The sequence below is a fragment of the Pseudoliparis swirei genome, chromosome 16, assembly GCF_029220125.1.
Source record: "Pseudoliparis swirei isolate HS2019 ecotype Mariana Trench chromosome 16, NWPU_hadal_v1, whole genome shotgun sequence".
Lineage (NCBI taxonomy): Eukaryota > Metazoa > Chordata > Actinopteri > Perciformes > Liparidae > Pseudoliparis > Pseudoliparis swirei.
Window position 1 is genome coordinate 6,921,331 of NC_079403.1, and position 22,660 is coordinate 6,943,990.

General features: G+C 46.6%; 1 protein-coding gene across 1 annotated transcript in view; it reads right to left on the reverse strand.

Annotated features, from left to right (window-relative positions):
• Positions 1-22,660, reverse strand: part of scrib (scribble planar cell polarity protein) — a 66,176-nt gene that overhangs the window by 4,960 nt on the left and 38,556 nt on the right. The window contains exons 17-44 of the mRNA XM_056433417.1: positions 22,446-22,535; positions 22,282-22,359; positions 21,853-22,170; positions 20,137-20,217; positions 18,398-18,646; positions 17,898-18,008; positions 17,637-17,813; positions 16,911-17,027; positions 16,342-16,530; positions 16,087-16,206; positions 14,755-14,811; positions 13,975-14,031; positions 11,502-11,582; positions 7,814-8,209; positions 6,923-6,994; positions 6,736-6,784; positions 6,215-6,270; positions 5,633-5,755; positions 4,890-5,000; positions 4,446-4,496; positions 3,783-3,941; positions 3,259-3,418; positions 2,956-3,154; positions 2,366-2,455; positions 2,110-2,274; positions 1,323-1,487; positions 634-773; positions 330-367 (exon numbers count right to left, since the gene is read on the reverse strand). Of these exons, the coding sequence (XP_056289392.1) occupies positions 330-367; positions 634-773; positions 1,323-1,487; positions 2,110-2,274; positions 2,366-2,455; positions 2,956-3,154; positions 3,259-3,418; positions 3,783-3,941; positions 4,446-4,496; positions 4,890-5,000; positions 5,633-5,755; positions 6,215-6,270; positions 6,736-6,784; positions 6,923-6,994; positions 7,814-8,209; positions 11,502-11,582; positions 13,975-14,031; positions 14,755-14,811; positions 16,087-16,206; positions 16,342-16,530; positions 16,911-17,027; positions 17,637-17,813; positions 17,898-18,008; positions 18,398-18,646; positions 20,137-20,217; positions 21,853-22,170; positions 22,282-22,359; positions 22,446-22,535 (3,699 nt within the window). The remainder of the gene's footprint in view (positions 1-329; positions 368-633; positions 774-1,322; positions 1,488-2,109; positions 2,275-2,365; positions 2,456-2,955; positions 3,155-3,258; positions 3,419-3,782; positions 3,942-4,445; positions 4,497-4,889; positions 5,001-5,632; positions 5,756-6,214; positions 6,271-6,735; positions 6,785-6,922; positions 6,995-7,813; positions 8,210-11,501; positions 11,583-13,974; positions 14,032-14,754; positions 14,812-16,086; positions 16,207-16,341; positions 16,531-16,910; positions 17,028-17,636; positions 17,814-17,897; positions 18,009-18,397; positions 18,647-20,136; positions 20,218-21,852; positions 22,171-22,281; positions 22,360-22,445; positions 22,536-22,660) is intronic.

Sequence of the window (22,660 nt, forward strand, 5' to 3'; positions counted from 1 at the left end):
GGTGGAGGAGGGAGAAGAAAAGGGAGAGGTAGGAGGCAGAGAGGCTCATGGGTGATTCAAACAGCCAGCTGTGGCAAATGATGGGAGAGCCGTGTGTGTGTCCAGCTCTGATTGGCTCGTGGCGATGAGGCGAGACGGTGGGTTCATGCCAATGTGCTCGTTCTCCCTTCTCCAGCTTGTGAACCAACAAGCGGACTCGTTGCCGTTCTCAAATAAAGCTTTTCCTAAATGATGATTCAAAGTCTCCGAGTCCGTTCAAAGGAAAGGCACAAAATCCGTCAAAAACAAAAATGGAAATTTAAGAAAGAGGGAAAAGGTTGAGCACTTACCAGCCGCCCTGGAGAGGTCACTCCTCGAGGACTGAGCTCTGTCAGAGGGGAACAGGAAGTGTGAAGTAAGAAGAGGAAGGGTCGAAAAAAAACCTACTCAAACATTGGAGTAAACAGGGCTAAAGTCTGTGGGAATGTCCAGTAGCCCACCTAAAAAAACAAACAATTAAGAAATTAACAATTCAGAAACTGTTGTTTTCCCCCCGTCTAAAAACACCGTGATTAAACACGAGAAAGTTGGTCCCCTGTTGAAGTTGACGAAGATGACGGCGTGACTTAAAGAAGATGCTCGTCAGCGTCTTACCCTCCATAGGCGTGGGCGAGGGCGTGGGGGCGGGCGACGGAGACTCCGTCAGCTGGTCCAGCGTGCCGCGCTTCTTCCCGTCGCGAGACTTGGCGATGACCATCTGTGCTTTCAGTGCGTCTTGCTCGAGAGACTTCATTCTAGAGGGGGAACAGCCGCCATCAGATAAACGATCGATGAGAAAATAGAGAGACGACGGCTGATGAGACCACACACACACACACACACACGCACACACACACACACACACGCATAAGGGTGTAGAGTCAATCACTACTAGTGTTGGGTGCTCCTTGTCCTGGTTTGCCGTCACTAACAACCCGTTTAATTTGAGTGCGCAAAAAGAAAGGAGGCACTCCAGGAAAAGGACGACCTTACAAAGAACTTGCACACTCACTGCGTGTGTTAGTGCACCAAATAGTATGAAAATCAATAGAAAAGCAGGGCGCAAATGAAAAAAAGAGTGCAGCAGAGAGGAAGAGGCCAGAAGTAGAGAGAGGGGGAACCCGAGGAAGCAAAGACGTGCAGAAGCAAGGCGGCACGAGCGAGGCGGCAAGCGCGGTCGCAGTGAGGCTGCGAGGGCTTGGACCTTCCTGGACTCGGCCTCGAGCTAAATACCCCCGACTCCAAAGCACCCCGGCACGCCCCGACGATGCAGTGCGTCTGGCCCTGGTGGCCGAGGAGCAGACCTGAGCTGGGAGGCTGCTGCTGCAGAGGAGGAGGAGGAGGAGGATGAAGAGGTGGGGGGCTGTGGGGACTCGGCCGTGCCCTGAGATGCCCTCACTCTGGCCTGGTAGAGCCTCTTAGCCAGGTCCTGCTCATACTGCCTCACATCCTCCTCCAGGCCACAGGGCCTGGGCCCCGCGAGGAGAGGAGGAGGAGGAGGAGGGGGAGGGGATAGGACGAGAGGTGCACCCGGATAGAGGAGGGGTATGAAGAGGAGGGGAAGGAAAGAAAGGCATACGGACAGAAAAGAAAGCCAAAGAATGGAAGGTAAAACACTGACACATTTTTGAAGAGCCACGAATAATACAAATATTCACAAGACATGAGAAAAGTAGGAGGAGACGGAGTAACCGCACACGGGAGGAACCGAGCACGTATGTTCACTAACTAACACGCTACTTTGAAGTGATTTAGAGATAATTCATTAATTAAGAGGTGGAGTCCAATACTTTTAAGACACCTCGTCAAGATTTCATTTTTTTTAGTTTATATTATCACAAACATTTTATTAATTGGCTGCAGTCAGTAACTCTTGATGTGAATCTGTCAAAATCGACCATTTCAAAAACAATATGAATCAAATAATTTACACGTCGGCCAACAATAAAAAGAATCGCCGACGAGTCTCAAAATGTCCTCGTTGTCGTCACAAATGTCTCCGATCCCTTTGATGTAAATTAATAACCCCGCTTCATGGTGACACCCAAAGCAAGGACAAGTGAAGTAAAAGCTTTAAATAAAAGTATTTACCGCGCTGCCCTCCACATGGCTCTCTTATCCGCCTCCAGGGCTCGTTTCTCCGCGGGGGACAGGTCCCTGTCGGGGGCCACGGCCAGCTCGGGGCTCTGCATGCGGAGTCGCTCTTGGTGCCGGCGCTCCGCTTTGACCGTGCGGATGGGCGTCGCCGAGATCAGACTGCCGAGGACACGCGAGGGGCAATGGTGACTCCGGTTGCCGACGGCAACGGCAACGAGACATTCGGGGACGTGAGGCGCGAGGTAATTACCCGGTCGTGGAGTTGGGCCTCTGCTCCTGCCGTAAGCCGTCCTCCAGGGAATTCCTCTGGGACTCTCCCCTCCCGTCAACGGAGGAAGGCCTACGCACAAAAAGATATTAGATAGATAGATAGATATATAGATATATACTTTATATATACTTCACAGTAGCAGCACCAATAAACTAAACACACGAGAATAAATATTATAAAATATAAAAAACAGGGATGAAAGATATAGATGTATACAAGTAAAATATAAAATACAAAATGAAGTATATATGTATATAAAATGAAACATATATGTATATATATATACACACACACAAACAAATATAATACAAAGACTGTGCAAAGTATACAAAGTAAAATATAAAATACAAATGTATATATATATATACACAACATATATGCAGACACAAATATAATACTAATGACTGCAGTGTAAAATTTAAAAATGTAATTAAATATAGACAGAGTGCGCAAAATGCAAAGTGTGTGTATGTGTGTAGTGTCATTGAAATGTGTGAAGTGCAGATCAATAGCTGAAGAAATTAATTTAAAAAACCATCTGATGCTTTAATGTTTTTGCAACTTCTCACCCGGAGCTGCCGCTGTAGCTCGGCGGCGTGGCGCAGTGCTGCGATGGGCTGTTTGCCGGCTCCACGTTGTACTCCACTCCATCCAGCAACACTTTGCCGGTTGCCTTCATGTGTGCCACCTGCTTCGCCATGTCCTCTTCCTCATCCTCCTCGTCCTCATCCAGCAGGTACTCCCGCGCCCGCTGCTCGAACTTCCTCTCTGGGGCGAGACCAACACACGCGGAGTCGTACGCTTCAAAATGACAGTTTTGCCGGGAGGTCGGTGGCAAAAAAGGACGTTTGAGGAGGAACAAACAGACGAACCTTCCTCCTCCCTCATCTTCTTGAGGTCGTCTTCTCCAACCAGAGACACGCGGGGTTTGGGTTTCTCTGGCGTCTGCTGCTTCACGTCAATCTCAAAATACTTCTGTCTGTCCCTGAAGGAGCGCTGCTCCGGGCTGGACTTACCACCAGGAGAAGGACTCTGTGGGACAGAATACGACATTAGAGAGATTATAATCGATGGCACCTGAAGCACCTGCAGTATTCACAAAAGAGCAGCAGCAGAACAGCGCAAAAAAAAAAGTGCAATAAAAGAAGGTGAATTGCTGTTTGCATTTCCAGAGGAGCAGAGGATTTCACAAGCGATGCCGGAGGAGAAAAGTATCACAGACCAAGAAGAAGGCAACAAATGATCCATTTGAACCGGAACCCCAGCACCACCAGCTGATTTAATTAACTGGGAGTTATGGCTGCCTCCCAGTGTCTGGGAGCAGAGGCACCACCACCGATCGAGCCGAGCGCACCCAGGCGGAGGCGGCTGTGGACGTGGCGGAGGCGCCGGGTACCTGCAGGTCCCAGGAAGGCCTGGAGAGGCGAGGCACCGCCGCCAGGCTCATGTACTCCTGACGGTCGGGTGAGAGGGGGGGGGCGCTGCTGCCCGGAGCCCTACCGGCTCCCCTCCGACCGCCTACGTCATCGTCAAACACCTCGTTGGTCAACTCAGGCTGAAAAGGCCACACAGGCGGTCGGCACACGGTCAGACCGCGACGGCCGCGAGCGCAGAGACGCGGACACGTTTGTTCACGCAGCTGCAGATTCAATACATTCGCTTGTTAAATAACGTACTGGGCTTATTGTAAGGCAACCTCTATTTTGGGGGAAATGCTGTCGACTCATTTTCCTGAGTTTCAGGAGGAGAGAGTCCTCCGTAAAGCATCCGTCTCGAGCTCTTGATCCGGCTGCGTTCCAGATGTTTCGGTCACTTTCAAAATTCTTTTCACTTTTTCCCCACAGAATACATAATAGACGAGCCGCCGGAAACTCCTTCAGGCTGAAGAGGCTTCCTCAAACGTGACGGGCCCAGTCGCACGCGGTAAAACGTGTGCGGATGTGATCGTAACACACACGAATATAGTCCTTTTAGTTACTTTTATTTTTGTAAGTGTACTGTCCGGTCCATTACGGTAAAGCCGAGCTTTTGATACGTGTTGGTCAACGTGTCCACTTACCTCTGGGGAAGGTTGCTGTGGGTGGAAGTTGTTCCTCACGCCGTACAGGTCCTGTTGGGCACGGCAGGAAGTTAGTAAAGTCAAATAAACTCAGGACAAAGACAGAGCAGGCGGACGTATTAACAGCAGGGACATAATATACACGTATATATACAAATACATATAAGGAAGGGAGATTGAATATGAGTACACGGGCCACACATGGATGGACGAATGGATGAAGACTCGACGCCAGTGTGACAGATGACGCCATTGAAGTACAAAAACCCACGATGAACGCATGGCACACGTCACAGCACGTCACAGGCCCCCCCGACGCGGTGCAGGCTCCTTATAGGACAGCCTGCTCCAGTCAGGGGAGGGGGGGGGGGGGCGAGAACAACCAATCAGCACAGCATGCTCTAGTCGTTGTGACCCGGCGTGAGTCCGGGCAGCGCGGCCTACCTGCGGCGGCTCCAGCACGGCCAGTGAGCGAGGCACGGCGGCAAACGCCTTGTACGCCTGCTTGACATTCAGGGGGAACTCGTCGGGCGAGGTGGGGGAGGGGGCGCGAGGCTGCAGGGGGGGGGGGGGCATGGAGGGTTTGGGGGGGGGGGGGTCATGTGGTAAAGGAGCCACGGTGGTGGGGGTGAAGAGGAAGTGGGAAGGACAGACACACGGAGACATGGAGGAAAGGGGAGACTATGAAAAGAAAAACCCAGCAAAGTTGAAGAAGACCGTGGAGGAGAGAACAGGTGAAGAGCATGGCGGCTGGTTTCATGTGAGAGAGGAGGGGGGGGGGGGGTATGCCAGAGAAAGACAGACAGTAGGGCGTGGGAGGTTCAAAGCCGTGACGGACTTTTCTGAATGAGCACCTTCATGAAACAAATAGGAAGACGTGAGATGAAATCGTGGCTTTGAATTATTTAGCGACCGCTAAAGGATGAAAACCTGTAATTATGAGGATTTATGTGATTCAGGAGCTCAGCGCTGAGCCGGATGCTCCGTCTGCAGGTGGAGGAGGTCTGGAGGTCCCTTTCTTTGGTTCTAGCCTCTTTTAAACAAACATCATTCCCGTGCCACGAAGCTCCGCCTCCCCGCTGCGCCGCTACGAGACGCAGGGTTTTTGGGGAACGAGCGGTCAGAGGCGGCGCCGCCGAGCTGAGGGCGGAGAGAAGACAGCACTATGTGGTGGTCAGGGGTCTTACAGGGGTCTGGGAGTCGAAGGCAGAGGGGCCATGCTGGAATGGGTTCGGACTGTGGCCGTCCGGAGTGGCGGGGGAGGGACTCTGCCACACGCGCCCGACTGGCTGGATGGCACCCGGCCGAGTCTGGAGAGAAAACAAATGAAGCTGCATGACGCCCGGTTACAACGAGGACACACGTGGTATTCAGACGCACAACACCTGAGGATGAAGGGCAACTCAAAATGAACGTGGTGAAGGAAGGATGTGAATCAGAGCATCGTTCACCATTCAGAGTTCTCGTCTCCAGGGTTTGGAAGTTGAATTACCCAATCTAGTTAAAAACTGTATCGAACCACAGGTGTGAAAGCGCTTGAAAACTCCTCTGAAACACATGTTAATAAATAGATTTTCTATTTTTCCTTCTGCATTAGTTGGATTATTTGAAATTCTGACATTCAAAACTATTTAAGTGCCAAGAAATCTAAATACTTAATAGAAAATATAACCTAAGCAAAGGGAACCAGGAGCAGATATGTACTACAAAGGTGAGCTGGATATATTGGTAACGACTCTAATCTACAATAACATGTATTTCCTACTCACTGATGCAGACGTGAAGTCAGTGTTGGCGGAGGAGTGGAGGTGTAATGGAGGTTTGCCTGCAAATTAAACATAAATAATAAGACAATGACGATAGAATGAAACTAATATCACTTTCACTAAAAGTTGACTGTTGGAGGATGCCAGGCCAAATACAGACACAATCAAACAATGCAACACCACCAGGGCTCACCGACATTACAAACTGCGTTCCTTACGGTGAACTTTGCTTTCGCAACATCTCCATTATATTTGGTCATTCTCCTCTGAGAGAGTGTGAAGCCTCAGCTGGTCAGTAGCGATGTTAAGGACAATCAAAGTCAAAAAGTCTATTTTTACAAATGAATGCACATCCAGCCTGCATGAAGCGAAGCATCAGTCGTCAGTATTCACATGCTGTGCATTCTGGGGGAACCTGAGCGGACTTCAGCTGAACTCGTTATGTTTTAATAACAGCATGTGCTGGAAGAAAGAAAAAAAACCCAGGCCAGAGCAGAGAGGGTCACGAGACCCACTTACGAAGCGGGTCTCCCTGCCCGCGTACAGCGAGCCGTTGGAGGAGTGGTTGCTGGGCTACGGGTGGGAGGAAAGGTCAAAGGGGTCAACTGTAAAAACACCCATTCGAGAGCAGATGGATGGAAAAGGAGAAAATAAAAATAAAACCATGGCGGGAGGACGGCAGGTGAGCGACGAGGTGTTCAGGCTGCTCACCGGTTGGATCGTGGGAGAGTAGGGGGCTTCTCTGATTGGGCTCTCAGTCCGGGTGAAATCAGAAGGAGGTGACTGGAAAAAAACAAGATCAAAACACCAAAAACACACTTAACAACGGCTCCTACTTTCCCTCTGTGCGCCGACGACAGCATGTAGCAATGAAAAGGCAAAACAAGCATCGCCTGGTTAGTCCGGCAGAGGAGTGAGTGTGACCCCCCCCCCCCCCCTCGGTGAATCCACCCAACGGCAAAGCTCTCGCTGATGAAGCGGCGTCTCCGCCGCGACTCACGACTTCCCTCGCAGCTGTCGGCTCAGACATTCCAGTCGGTCCTGAATACGTACCGACTGTGTGCCAAAATACCTCACGGGGCGCCGCGACTACCGTGCTCGGAAAAAAAGCATGCGCCGGTTCAGCTGGTTGCCGAGCTGAGGTGAATACACACGAGAAAAACGCTTTGCACAGAGAGAAAGCTTTTTAAAAACCACACCAGTCCTCCTCGGCATGAAACGGTGAAGCGAGCGCAAAGAAACAAAATGTAGGGATTGGGAAACCCACGGCGGCCAAAAATAGTCGCCCACGGACATGTTTTTGGATACAATTACATCGATCATTTCATCTATTGCTGCTTTTTAATATCTTTGTACAAAAATCAAAGGGTTTCAGTTTACAAAATCTGCCAATTTCCTCAGTTTTGGCAACGGGAACATTTTCAGTTGATCATCCTGAGGATATAAGCACACTTATAGTACGCCAACCCCCTAAAAAGTGAATTTTTAAGTGAAACGTCGACATGAAGGGTCCATGTCGAGGGACGCGAGTGAGCCAAAGCACAAAGTGTGCGCGGTAACACACCATGCTGCCTCCACACCACACTCAGGCAGGCGGCTTGCCTTGTTGAACAACCAGGGCTGCAGCTGGCCCGACTTCCCGTAGCCCACCGGGGGCCCCGACAGGACCTGCTGGCCCTTGCCTCTGCGATTGGCCACCAGGAACGGGTTCTCCCTGAAGCAGATGGGCTGAGAGTCCACCAGGTTCTCCTCTTCTTCAGGTGCCAGTGAGTTAAGGGTCGTCGAGGAGCCAGCACTGTCAGCAACGGAGGTCCCGTTTGGGGAGACCTGGGAGCCGTGGAGGTGGTCGTGCTCCGCGTTCAGACGGGGGCGGGACTCGGGGTCCGTGCGGTCGAGGGGTTTTGTGGGCGGGGCTAAGCCGAAGCCCAGAGTCTCTAAAGGGGCTCCGGCCTGCGGGGGGGCCTCCATGGGAGCAGGCAGACTTTCAGAGGTAGAGAACTGGACAGGAGCAAAGGGAAGAGGCAGGACAGTAAAGAGAAGGAATGAGGACGCAAAGGAAAGGTGTCACACAAACCACATGGTCCCTTGTGGAATTTAAAAAGAATCAAAGCGGAATGTTTTAAAAACAGAAGAGAAGGAGATAGAGAGAGAGAAAGAGCGAGAAAGAGATAATACATTACAATTTGTATTCTATTTTCATATCTTTGGCCATTGTTTCAGTTATAATTTGCTGAGATCTGGGAACACCGTGACATATTTAGAGCGGGAATAGATCTGAGATATTTAAGGAAAACCTGTGTAACGCAGCACATATCTGGTGCGCTCACTTCTCTCTCCTTACACAGGAAAACTGTAAGGATGAAACATTTTCCAGTAATGTAGTATAAAGCTGAAACAGGACGCCGGTCTAAACTGAACATAATCTCTAAATAGACAGAGAGTTTGTGTAATAACTTTATAGTTGGCTTTAGTTTTATCTCCTAAATCATCTTTCCTTTGTTTACGACCTGATTACATTGTGCCGATCGGCTCTCATAACTGGTCTGGTGGGATATTAAAACACTCGACGTCAATAAACGGCCTTATTGATTCGTCCCGGCTCTCGCCGAGACCTCAGCAGGTAACTTGGCGAGTACAATGTCGTTATAACCAGGAGCCAAACCGGCCACATCAAGATCCACGTCGTAAAACACCAGAGTTCTCCTCTCAGAGCAGCGAGTAAAAAAAGATCCACTAAGGCAGGCGTGTGCTACGCTCAACTTATCCAACTCAGTACAACAAAGATTAAAGAAATCCGGACACAAGATGAGGAGGGTGATTCCTCTGTGTGGTATGATGTGCTTCTATAAATAGACACTTGACACACACGCCTCGAGCTGCTGAAAGGAGTTACTCACATCGTTAAATCTTTCCTGTTTCTCAGTTGCCCATCATTCAGGACTCGTTGACGGCTGAATGGCACTGGACACGTTACCGCAGTCCAGACTCTCGGCCTCGGCCTTAAATAACCGTATTATCAGACCGGCGAGACATTCGGGCTCCAGCACACCTTCAACTCGTACTGTACTGAACATAGAGGACGAGGGGAGATACTATGCTCCCCGTCGAAAGAAACCCGACGCTGTAAGAGCGAACAAATAAGTGTTCGTACAAACCCAAAAAACAAAGAAAATGCCTCCTAAAATACCGCAATCCAGATTAATCAACGTGACCTTGACGTACGTGGCGATGATCTAAATGGCCGGACTAAGAATACAACGCGCTTTGTGAGGCCGTAACGTGGCGGCCGGCATGCTGACGGTTGGAATCTGTGGTGTGATGAAGGTCAGTGGGATGGAATGTGAACCAGTGCCCTTTTGGCTCTGTGAGGGACAGCTGGGGTTGTGGTTTTGGAGAGGGCCGAGCGAGGCTGCTGGCCTGCCAGCTGGGAACCAGCAACTGAATCATTTTTAATCTCCACTTGTAGAGTAGAAGTGCAGAACGTTTGGGAAGCGGATCATATCGGATATTGAAAACGTTTTGATATTTATAAATGTTGTCTGTGCCCTAAAAATGTAAGTTTTGTTGTATGATTCTTAAATATTTATTTTTTTAACGTGAAGTTTGTAATTACAGGTCCGTCTCCGTCTTGATGAGTGACGATGGACTGTAAACGCCAAGGACAATAATATAAATAAGTCCGAGACTCGATTGTTCCTGTTATAACATCGAACATATTGTTCTATCTCTAAGTTTATTACAATGTTGTCAATAAACCAAACCGAAGTTCTAGTTCTCACCGGTTCTGGGTCTAAATAAGTACCAGAGTCCTCTGGGACAAAGTGATTCTGTAGAAGCACTCAAGATATTTGTTTTCTGTTATGTATTGTTTTTTCCTTCCGTCTGGATTTTAATATTTTTCCCCCGTTGATTTATGTCCTGTAGTCTGCCGACATAAATTAAACAACTTAACACAATTCAGCCACAATTGAATCTCAAGCCTCTCCTTTCCAGAGGTAACCAAAGCTCAAATTCTGCTGTGCGGCCCATCACGCCCGACACCTCACTTCTTATAAAAAGCAGAGTTAACTCGTCGCTATCGCTGAAACGCATCGGCAGAACCGCGGCTGCAGCTTGTGGAAGGAAGACGGGCTCGTGTTCTGAGGCTCCGAGCATTAACAGCTGCACACTGTATGAAATGCACTTGAAGTTACACCGAACAACCAAAACAAGACAGAGATCCACTCGCGGAGCGCGATACGGTTTTCATTAAAGTTATCCGACCCAAATGGTCATAAAAGGAACAATAATTATTACTTTAGTGTTTGGTTTAGTTCAAAGATGTGTGTTTAGGGGCAATCTAATCCTTCTGGTGATCAGGTTTCAAAGCTAAATAAAGTAGAGAGAGAAGGGAGGAAAACAGAAGGAAAGAAGATGGAAAAATAATAAATCTAAAGCAAGTCCGCTCTCTTTACTCACTGTCGAACAGGACGGCGCCGTATGTCCTCTCAGTTACTCCTCAGAGGGCTTTGGGAGCTCCGACTGAAGCGCTTGTCGGTTCCTCTTAGACGACGGCCTCCCTCCCCGTCTATCCCCCCCACCCACGAGACTCCATCCAACTCAGAGCCAGATGCAGGTTTAAAATATCACAGAGGATAGGCGGGTTGATAGCAGGCAGCTGTCCCCTTCCCCCACCCCCCCACCCCCACTATCTCGCCACCTCTTTCACACGCTCGCACTCTTTTTTATCAACCAGGCCAGCGCCTGCTGTTTGGCCATGCTTCATTTCAAGTCCACCTCCTCTTGGACTCTTTCCACAGACTCTTGTTCCTCGGTTTTAAATGTCCTGAGCTCCGATTCTTGGTCTTCACTTTGGTTTTTCCAAACTTCTCGATCAGACCTGGCTCTTCATGCTATTTCTTCCGTCCGGGTCGACCGCTGTTGTTCTTTGGTGTAGGACACGATGACAGCGGTCTTTGTACGGGTTTGGCCCTGTAGCCACGAAGAGTAATGTTAACTTGGGGTTTCGCCCTTGAGGGAGGTTCACATTCCTGCTCCTGGAGGGGCAACTGTCGGGCTCAGGTCACTCAAGAGTTTCCCGCGACCCAAAACCAAGGGATTCCATGAAGAGGTCTATTCTGAGCGACGAAGGCCATTTCCAACATAGCCTTCACAGAAATGCAAACAATTCCCCGCCTGACGGGGTTGCACTCTTTTCCGAACACGTTGAAAAGGACTCATCGCGCTTTATGTAAAAACATGTGCAAATTCTACGGCGGCACGGAGACTCGAGAACATAAAGGAGACTTACCCGGTTGAGTTTCTGCAGACTGGTGGTGGGCAGAGCCGCCAGGGTTTTATAGTCAAGCTTTAGAGGTCCAGTTCCAATGTTCTGAACGGAAACAAACAGGGAACAGCGCTGAGTAGTGGACGAGGCTGAGACTCATTACACAACAAGCAAGAATCTTGTCAAAGATTAGTTTTAAAAATGAGTTTTACTGAACCAACTGGAGGAGACTAGGGCATAGCATAGTAGAGGACCATCCCTGTGAAGTAAAGGAGCTACACTTTCCTATTATAAATGTGAACTGGCTAAATAACCAGACATATAATGTGTTGTTATATTTAAGGAAAAGTATGGCATGTATAGCCAAACCCTGGCGAAGCTTATTCCATTGTTGTCCAAAACAATTAAAAACATTAACTGTTGCACTGGGTGACATGTTCCTTCATAACAAGCCCACATACTGTAGTGGTGCACCAGAAGCAGTCCCCAAATACACCCTTTACTCCGGTTTACAGCGTGTTGCTGTTTTAAAAGTATTTTTTTAATTAACATGTCATTTGTGAACCATTTCTTTTTTTAAGATTTAAACATGTACACAGGAGCTGACAGAAACAAACTGGCTGCAGGAGTTACAAGTGTTACAAAGACTAACTAACACGTTGTTGGGTCTGATCCTTTCATGTTGAAAACAGCAGCTCGATAGAGCAGAGAATTAAACCAGAGTGCAATTATCGGACACTAACATCCTAAGTGTGGTTTACGACCATGGTCATTTTGGTGATAATCACAATCACAGGCATGCAACCCCATCAGGAGCGGAAAGGGGGACAAAGACGGTGGAGGGACGAGCTAGTAAAAATAGATGAGTTTATTGTAGGGCTGTGAAACGATTAAAAAATGTTATCGGATTAATCACAGGTTTTTGTGGATTAATCATGATTAATCACATATTACCGATATTCTCGGTATATTTTGTGAGAACATCGAGATTTATGACAAAAGACGGATATATACATTTATACATTCTTCGATACAATGGTGCTGCAACTCAGCAGTTATTTAGCAGTTTTCTTCCATATGGAACATGAATACATCTTCATCCTAAACAGAATGTTTAACCCTCCTGTTACCTTTCGGGTCAATTTGACCCCATTCAATGTTTAATGTCGGTGTTCTTTGGGGTCAATTTGACCCCAGGCTGTTTTTCACTGTGTCAAACATATCAGAAATATCAACTTTTTTATTTATTTAAAGGGCTATTTAGGTAGTCAACAAACAAACATAAAGTACCTCACACTTAAACTTGGGAAGCAATATTAATTCTAATAATTTTCTGATGATTTTTATTGCTGGAGTCAAATTTACCCCGAGGGTAAAATATGTTCGTAAATGTAAAGGTAACAGGAGGGTTAAACAGAACATTTTTCTTGTTTGTCAACCATTAACTCCACCATGATACAATCTAAAGGTGGACAGATTGACAAGTGACTTTTTTTTGCTCGGTCCCGATGCGCGCGCACGGAGCTCTGTGGCGCGCGAGACGGAGATCGATAAGTGTTAACGCAACGCGAAGAGACAGAGATGACATGCTGCTGTGGAGATACGATCAACAACAGACGTTTAGTTTAATAAAAGAACAAAGACGTGCAATAGAGAACATGTCAGGGGGCGGGCCAATCTTTTTACTGTCATGCGATCTACCGACACTACGCCGCGATCGACTGGCAGGTCGCGATCGACGTGTTGAGACCCTGATCTACAGGAAGTAAAAGTCGTAACAAGGTTTCCGGAGGTGAACCTGCGGAAGGATCATTACCGATGAACAGACCGTCTGCATGAGAGCGGACAGAGTTCAGATTGAAGTGGTGTATTGGAAGCTCATTTTGCAAGTGACTTTTTTTTCGTCCCGACGACCAACAACAGACGGATTGGAAGCTCATTCTGCGCATGCGTTAAATGCGTAAAAAAACCAAAACTAGTTAAACCTGTAATTGAATTAACTGAGTTAACGCGTTATTTTTCACAGCACTAGTTTATTGCTCTTTATAGCTATTGCAACAATTAAACTACCAGGCTTAGATATGACTGTCATAAATGTGTATCACAACCACTACAACTAAAAGAAAAACTGTCCTTTCAATTCCGTTTCTCTTGTTTTCATTGAATTGGACATTTACCTCTTTCTCAAGCGACTGCAAGTGTTCAGTTTAACTACATCATCACTAACGTGTGTGTGTGTGACGTGCATGCTGTGTGTGTGGCTCTGATGTTGGGTGGCCTGCGTAAAGTTGCACCCGGAAAAAAAATAATTGGATATATAGGATGGTCAGAGAGACGATTACCTGGACATTACTTTTTCCAGCAAACTAAGCCTGAATTGAATATGAGAAAACCAAAGAAAAAGTCTATTTTCCCTGAAAGGGATGACCAACGTGGTAAAATCCTGCGGAGGTTCCAGGAAGTTCGTCTGCAGACCTGCCGACGAGGAGTGTCTCACCTCGGTCTCCTCTTCGAGCAGGCGAGTTGCCTCCTCACGCTCCAAACGCATATGCTCCTTCACCAAGAAAGGAAGGGGAGGAAGAGGAGGAAGAGGAGAGTCCAGGAGGGAAGAGACCCAACCACACACAGCCACACAGTGATGCGATGAGAGGATGGAGATGGAGGAGTTACAGAAGAGGAAAGCAGGGTTACAGGGAGTGAAGAGGAGAAAAACAACAGTGGAGAGAGAAGTGGTATAGAGATGAATGATGGGATTGAGATGATAGTATATATATAAATATATATATATATATAAATAAATATATATAAATATATATATATAAAAATATATATATAAATAAATATATATAAATATAAATATATATATATATATATAAATATATATTTTTTGATTACACCAAACACACCAAAAGCAAAGGACAGATGAGAGAAAAAACAGAAGAGAAAGAAAAGGATAGAATCCGCACACATTAAAAGTACTCTATTCATACGCTATGGGAGCAGAGAACAGCATGCGAGGTGGGACATTGCAGGAATACTTCTGTCAAACACAATACACACACACCGGGGGCAGAGGGGAAGCTTCATTCACCCGATAACAGACCAACCTTCTGCCCCTAAAAGCTCCGCCCCACACTATTGTGCAGCTCTGCAGTTTGTCTGGAGCAACAATGTCATTCTCTTGCTCCGCTGCACGGCGCTCTATCTGCTGATCTGACGGATACAGTTTGACCTCGAGCCTTCCCACAGCAGGTCATAGATTTTCAGTTTCACTCACCACTTTCTCCATCTCTTCCCGCTCCCACTGCGATGTCTCTCGCACCATCTCGGACTCCTGGGGAAGAGCAACAGTTAATATCTATACAATCCCAATTAAAGTTCATATGATGCAATGTCAATGTAAATAATTTTCTATAAAAGTTGTACGACAAAAGACTCTGCGCTGGTCAAAGCGAACAGAGGAACTAGCGTTTGATAATCAACAAGCCCGGCATTCCTTTAGTACGGGCAGTCTCCCAAAAGCTCATCTGGACAAAATAAACTCCTGTGTTGGTGATTCCTGGGTGCTGTGGTGAAAAGATGTGTATGTTTGGTGTGTGGTTGACAACTCCCCCTGCTAACGGCAAACTGGTGTGGAGGCACGGAGTCGGTGTGACTGAACTGCTGAAACCAACGGCTGATTCGCGTGTTGACTTGACCACTGTCGTCTCAAAATTGCCAAATTGAGTCCTGGTATGTGGATGAATGGGAAGTTTCCTGGTGTCCAAACCAACACTATTCACTTCCCCTTACTCCTTGTGCCTTTGGGCTTCGTCTGTGCATTTAGCAACTATTCACTGTTTAGGCCAGAGAGTCGGATAACCTGACCTTCAGGCTAGGGCGGGTAATATGTTGCTATATGGAACTGATAGATGGCCGCATGCTACCAAACTACCAACAATAGTAATTGTTGGAGCTATTTAATTTGACATTTGTATTTAGGTTTTATTGTAAAGTAATATTGATTATGTATTGCTTATTTAGGTTATATTTTGATATGTTAGTTGTTTCTTATGATAGTTGTAGTGTAGTTTAATATATTTAGTTGTAGGTTCACTGATTGGGTAACACTGGGCACCTGTGGTTACATGTAGAGGTGGGTAGGCACAGGACCAGCATGCACCAGGGTGGCCAATGGTTTTTTACCACAGCATCAGCGAAGAGTGTCAGCGTTTTTGTTTGTTTTGGAAAATAAATTATCAAAATCACCATACCGCAATGGACGTTACTTTTCTTTTGCGTGCGTCAGCTCCGAAGCCCACGGTGTATCAATGGCGCTTTGATTTATAGTTTTGTTTGATTTCGAAGGACAAATGGCCACTACAGTCATGTTCATCGTTTACATTCATTATGATAGTTTTGGCAAAGTGGTTCTGGAGGGCCTGACTGGTCGGGCTGTCAGTGTTGCCGACTTGGTGGTTTACTGGGCCAGTGCTGCTCGCTACTTTCATTGGAAAATAATTGGCAACACTGGGTTTGGATTTTTTTTCAAAATTTAGCTTACTCTCGCTAGTTTTTAAATCACTGAATATATATGATGTGTAAAAACAGTGCATAATGTGTATTGTACCTTCTGCATGATTTCCATCTCCTCTGGGCTCAGGTCTCGGTCTATAGAAGAGATGCTTTCCATACTGTTCTTACGCACGATGCCTGAAGCAAATGGGTTGGCGATGATGCCGGGAGACGCCTGGAAATGGACCCAGAAACAATGTTGTTAAAAAAGTACTTTCTAAAACAGAGCGGGCAACTTCCGGGAAAAAAATTAAATGTCATAAAAACTGCTGGCAACTTTGTCCAAATAGACCTGTTCCTGGTGTCTCACCTCCACGGCAGCCATTTTTTGTGGGTCGAAGCCATCGCACATGAGCATGACCAGAGAGTCTCCGACAGCTCGAAGGACTCGCACGGCCTCTGTGTGCGTCATCCCCAGCAGGCTGTGGTTGTTCACCTCCAGGATGCGCATGCCAACCTGCAGCCGGCTGTCTCTGGCTGCTGCGCCGCTCGAGCTCACCTGTTTGAATACCAACCAAAGGAAGGGTAAGTCGATGGCTAATACCGCCTGTGATAATACAGGCACATATATGACAATAAACTCTGATACGTCACTCTTAAAAGTGTGTCCTTATTTACGACGTCAATAACCCTAATACACTTAATACCAAGTTGCAATTTGCATATTTTTGGACAGATGCCAGTCAAGACTGAGCATGCCCAGTTCTCAGTTTCATGAGGCTTTAAACAAAGTGGACTCTGAACTCTTTCTATCCAACCAGTGCATCTAAAGCTACAATGGAAGATACCATTCGGGCTGCAATTGCTTAAAAAGTGGTGAAAAAACCTGAAGAAATATTGCATTGCAGAGTTGTGCTACATCATATATAATCGAAGCACCTTAGAGATGAAGATGCCCTCGTCTGTGGGGTCGAAGGGGTTTCCTGCATGACCCTTGGCCCCTCCACGAATACTGATCCCAAGCTTCTCCCCTGGCTGCTTCTGGATCACAATTTCCTGCAATGATGTATACACCGCCCGTCAGCATTTGCCTCGGCCGTGCGAACGTTATTATACACTACCGTTCAAAAGTTTGGGGTCATCCAGACAATTTCGTGTCTTCCATGAAAACTCACTTTTATTTATCAAATGAATTGAAAATTGAATAGAAAATAGTCAAGACATTGACAAGGTTAGAAATAATGATTAATATTTGAAGTATTAATTTTGTTCTTCAAACTTCAAGCTCAAAGGAAGGCCAGTTGTATAGCTTATATCACCAGCATAACTGTTTTCAGCTGTGCGAACATAATTGCACAAGGGTTTTCTAATCATCCATTAGTCTTCTAAGGCGATTATCAAACACAATGTACCATTAGAACACTGGAGTGATAGTTGATGGAAATGGGCCTCTATACACCTATGGAGATATTTCATTAGAAACCAGACGTTTCCACCTAGAATAGTCATTTACCACATTAACAATGTATAGTGTGTATTTTTGATTAATGTTATCTTTATTGAAAAAACAGTGCTTTTCTTTGAAAAATAAAGACATTTCTAAGTGACCCCAAACTTTTGAACGGTGGTGTACATGTAAATACTTTTTGGAGTTGATGGCCTCACCTGCATCCCAGGCGGTGACGGGTCCCTCCGCACCAACATACGGATCTCCTGCTTGTTGGCCAGCAGCGCCCGCACAGCTTCCTGGTGCGTAGCGTGGCGCAGGTCGATGGCGTTCACTTCTAAGATCCGGTCCCCGACACGCAGTCCGCTTTCGCACGCCAGACCGTGAGGAATCACCTGGCGAGGAGACGGACGGGAAGTTATACACGACACACATTATAGATGACGCAACAAAACCCCACAGAGATTTCAAAGCCACACCTTTGAGATGAACACTCCGGGCTCATTGATGCCGAACGGGTGACTGGCGTGATCGCTGCCTCCCACGATGCTGAGGCCGAGAGGGCCACCCGACTTCAGCAGGGTGACTTCCTGTTAGGATTAGAGGTGGAAGATTTTAAGCCTAAATCTATCCAACAAAATTGGAAAAATTAATTCTCGGGTTACAGTCATGTCTACATCTACACGTCTAATAAATACAAAACAACCGAGTACATGCAAGTACTGTATCTCTACAGGCTCGGTGAGATCAACCACAATATCTTTGCAGTATCAAAAACTGGAAATGCTACACTCTAAAGAACACCATTCTTTGAATTGGACCACGTCTTCATACCATGCACCATCTTCGCTGGAACTGGACAGCATTAAGAATAAGGCAGGGGCCAAATAAACAAAGAGTAAGACTTAGGGCCTCTGTGAGGCCTCTACAGCACAATAATGAGAAGCTATGGAACACACTTAGTACTAAGAGGTCTCACCTCGATGGGATACTCGTCCTCCATCCGATTCAGGTTGTTCCCATGCAGGCCGAGACTGTCCTCCTCCTGGTCTGGTGAATCTGAGGGCTCTGGGGGTGGAGGGGAGTGGGCTCGCGCCCGGGATTGACCTGGAGAGCCCCCCGGTGCATTCGGGTCTCGCTCCACCAGGAGGGAGATGGTGGGTGAGGTGCCGGTAAGGAGCGCTACTGCCTGGTCATGCCTGGCCTCTGTCATGTCTACACCATTGATCTGGATCGACAGTAAAAACCAACCGCGGAGGGTGTGAGCCCACCGAGACGCTCCTGTTTGCCAAAGCTGCCACTGGGAGTGCGATATGCATCATGTGTGTGTGTGTGTGTGTGTGTGTGTGTGTGTGGCTGTGGCTCGACTGTCTGCGTGGCTCTGTGTGCGACTTTAATCCATCATGTGTGTAAACAGGGCCGACAAAAAATTAATTAAAAAAACATCAGACTGATCACGGTCGATCGATCGGCGCATGTCTACTTTTAATGTAATCTCTGACGTACTTTCCACTCCTGCTTGCCTTTGTCCACTTAAAACACAAGTGGAAGTGTGTAGTTTCTCCAAAACTCTTGATCTTAAGTGTAAAAAGGCAAGTGGGGATTTTCTTAGACAGCTCTGTCAGAGACTTATTGAATCACTAGCTTTTGCTAACCTTGGTTTTTAGATTAGGGGGCAGCTTTCAGGTCGAAAGTGACACGCAGAGGTCAGCACTGACCCGACAGTACCCGCTCTTACCATCGGCTGATATGACGCCACGGACAGGCTCAGCCCACTCCACTCCACCCCCATACCATAACCACCAGCAGCAGGCAAGGAGATGCACTTAATACATTAGTGAGCATGCAGATGGAGAGAGGGGCGTGCGAATGAGAGAAAAAGAAGCAACCTACAAAATTCACGAAAGAAAAAGCGGTGGAAAACTGCCAGAGGAAAGAGGAGCGTGAACCCGGAAAGAAATCAAAGAGAGGAGCTTTTCGAGAAGGATTCGGCGCACTAGGGGAGGAACCTCAGGACGAATCAAAATGAACCATCAATGTGTGTGTGTGTGTGTGTGTGATAAAAACATGCATGTCACTGATATGCTGACAGCAATAATAAGCACAGCCAAGCTTGGAGTTTGATCAGCTCAGGAACAGCGTGCAGGTCATGTAGGAAACCCTGAGCAGCCAAACATATCACCTAAATGCTGCACTATTTAACTTAAAGTGCCACATAGTCTGCATCCGAGGAGAGACTCTGGGTTAGAGTTGGTAGGATGACTGTATTAGTCCTGCTAACTTATGGTTTTGATGTATGAGAGTCCGATGAGTTCAGTTCCTGCATGGGACCCAACTCACGATACCCGAGTGATGAGAGCAGTGTTTATAATGGAAGTATGATCGCATGAAGCAATGATGAGAGATATGAAGTGCTTCCTTTACATTGCATCAGATGGGAGAAAAAAGACCTACGATCTAGATTAATTACAGAGCAATCAGCCCAAAAATGATAAAACAAAACCAATGTGTACTGTTGAACGTTTACTAATAATAATTATAATTCGTCCCTGCTCTTACCCCAAAACTGCCGTACATACCAACTTGTGAATTGTATGTACCGTTCCACCTCTAGGAACCAAGGTTAAAAGGAGGAAAATGGTTCCCCACATGGACGTAAACATTGTAAAGGAAGCCGTATTGTGTTCACACTGAATGATGGAGATGAGCAGTACTCACAGACATCACCCGGTCGCCTACATGCAGTGTGCTGTCTATGTGTGCTGCTCCCCCTTCTGCAATCCGAGAGATGTAGATTCCCTAAAAAAAATAAAAAAAATGTTGTCAACTGTTCAAAATTTTGCACATTTGTGGATAAATGACTCACAATTGCTCCTTCTGTTTTTTAAGAACGACGTACAAAAGAGACGCTGCTATTACTCCGTATCAGGTGGGAGAGGCTACCTAATTATTCCACACATCTCTGCTGGCCTCTCCTGTCTGTGGATCATATTAGACGGGGTTGTATTAAAAGGCTCTGGTGCAACAGGCTGCAAACGCTGTGATGCCGGTCCGTCACTGTGTGACATTCCTACCCATATAAAGTGTGCCAGAGGTAGTTAATGAAGGGATTTATGGAACAAATTGTGATTTACGGTTCTACACACAACCCACATTACAACTGATTAGCAGCATCGTCTTTCATTACGACGCGACAGCACAAGCGGCACACATCATGACCCCCGAGACATATTGTCCCTTTGCGCAGACAGATTACACAATTTGTTGAACTAATAACAACATGGGTGAACTCTCAATCTGCGTTCAAGCAAAGCAAAAAGTGCAAACACATGCCCGGAGCTACTGCTCCAGATCAACCAACAACCAAGCGAGTCACTGCCATTCCATTTGCCAATCCGTTTAAAAAAGCTTTGGACCGAGAGGCGAGACTTACAGTCCGACCCGCCTGGATCATACGTTCATGAGTCCTTTCCTCTGTGTGGGCTCGTTGAGCCGCCGCATGAGTCGCAATGCACGATTGCACCGGCCCAAATATACAGCTCACCCTGTCCAGTTACAGTCGACCTATCAGGTGTCAGGGCTGGCTATTCATATCTCCGTCTCCCTGGTGATGATGTAAACGCTGTGGCTAGAATAGACGATGTTAAAAGACACATCTCTGTGACTGAGACGGGTACCGCACTCTAGTGACCTAACTTCAAACGTATTATTCGTGATTGTACAGTAGATTGTATGTTTAGCTTTGGATTATCTCTGTCTCATCTTTCTATTTTAAATGAACCCTACGACCTCAATCAAGTTTATGATGGAAAGCTTTAAAAAAGTTGAATGCTTTATATATATATATTATATATAAATTCTTTATATTATATATATTATTATATATATATATATTCTTTATATTATCTATATATATATACACTTTATATTATATATATATTCTTTATATTATATATACAGTATATTCTTGAATATATATTGAATGCCATTATAGGACAGTACCTTTTGGTAGGGTTGGGTTAGAATTCCTTATGGGCTGCAACCAACTATTAATCACATTAGCAATTAATCCATCAAACAATTTATTCATGTATTCAGTGTTTTATCACTAAATTGTTTTTAAAAAAAGAAGGAAAAAAGGCTGTTTCTTAGAGCCCACAACAATATTTCTACATTAGTTGTTTTACCGGTCCACAAATCAAAAGGTATTCGCTCATACCCGTTACGTACGTTACATTGGCATTTGTATTAAACAATTACTGATTTGACTAAAGGAAGACTCATTAAAAAAAGGTTCATAATGATATTGTGACTTAAGATTTCACTTTATTGTCCATCCCTATCCGATACCACAATGTTTAAATGGCATTCCACTACCGTGACTAATGTTCAGCTGTCTACTCATGACTTGGATTCATCTTGCAGCCGTCTCACCGTGTCTGCTGTGCGGAAGGCCGTGGAGCCTTTGCCCCCGGCGATGCTGAATCCGAGCCCCTTGTCGTTCCGGATCAGGCAGCTGGAGAACCGCTGGTGAGGCTCGCTGGGCGCCGCCTCCACGTCGAAGGCGATGCCGCTGCTCCGCCTCTCCCGCGGGAAGTAGTCGTCCTCCGGCCTCAGCGGCGTGGTCGTGATGGCGTTCTCCGGCTCCACCATTCGCTCCCGCAGCACCGACATGGAAACTGTAGCGCCGGAGCTACGGAGCGCTTCGACCGCCGTGTGATGTTCTGCTTCGTGGAGGTCCACTCCATTCACCTGAGACGGACACGGAGAGCGACGGACTTTAGCGCTGTACAATTAAACACCTCTGACGATAAAACAGAGGGAAGATGTTTCTAAAGATAAAGTAAATGGAGAATGCTTTACCTCTTGGAGCTTGTCTCCCACTTTGACGCCTGCTCTGGCTGCAGGACCTTCTTCGGATACTCTGGAGATGAAGATTCCCTGAACACACAAACACAAATAAATTAGTATAACATATGGTTTAAAAATGTTCAAGACTCCGAGTACACATCGAGTACACGTCATACCTCATCATCCCCCTTGTAAGGTGTGGACCCTTTGCCTCCAGCAATGCTGATCCCCAGGCCGCCAGTTTGTCGCATGATGTTCAGGGAGTGCTGAAAGTGGAGGAGGGCGGAGTCAGCACAACTACCAGTGAAAGCCTCTAGACACCACTCGGCTCAGGACAGAGTCCGGGAGGCCAGCCCGCAATGTTGTGACTTCTTGATTAACAATTTAAGTG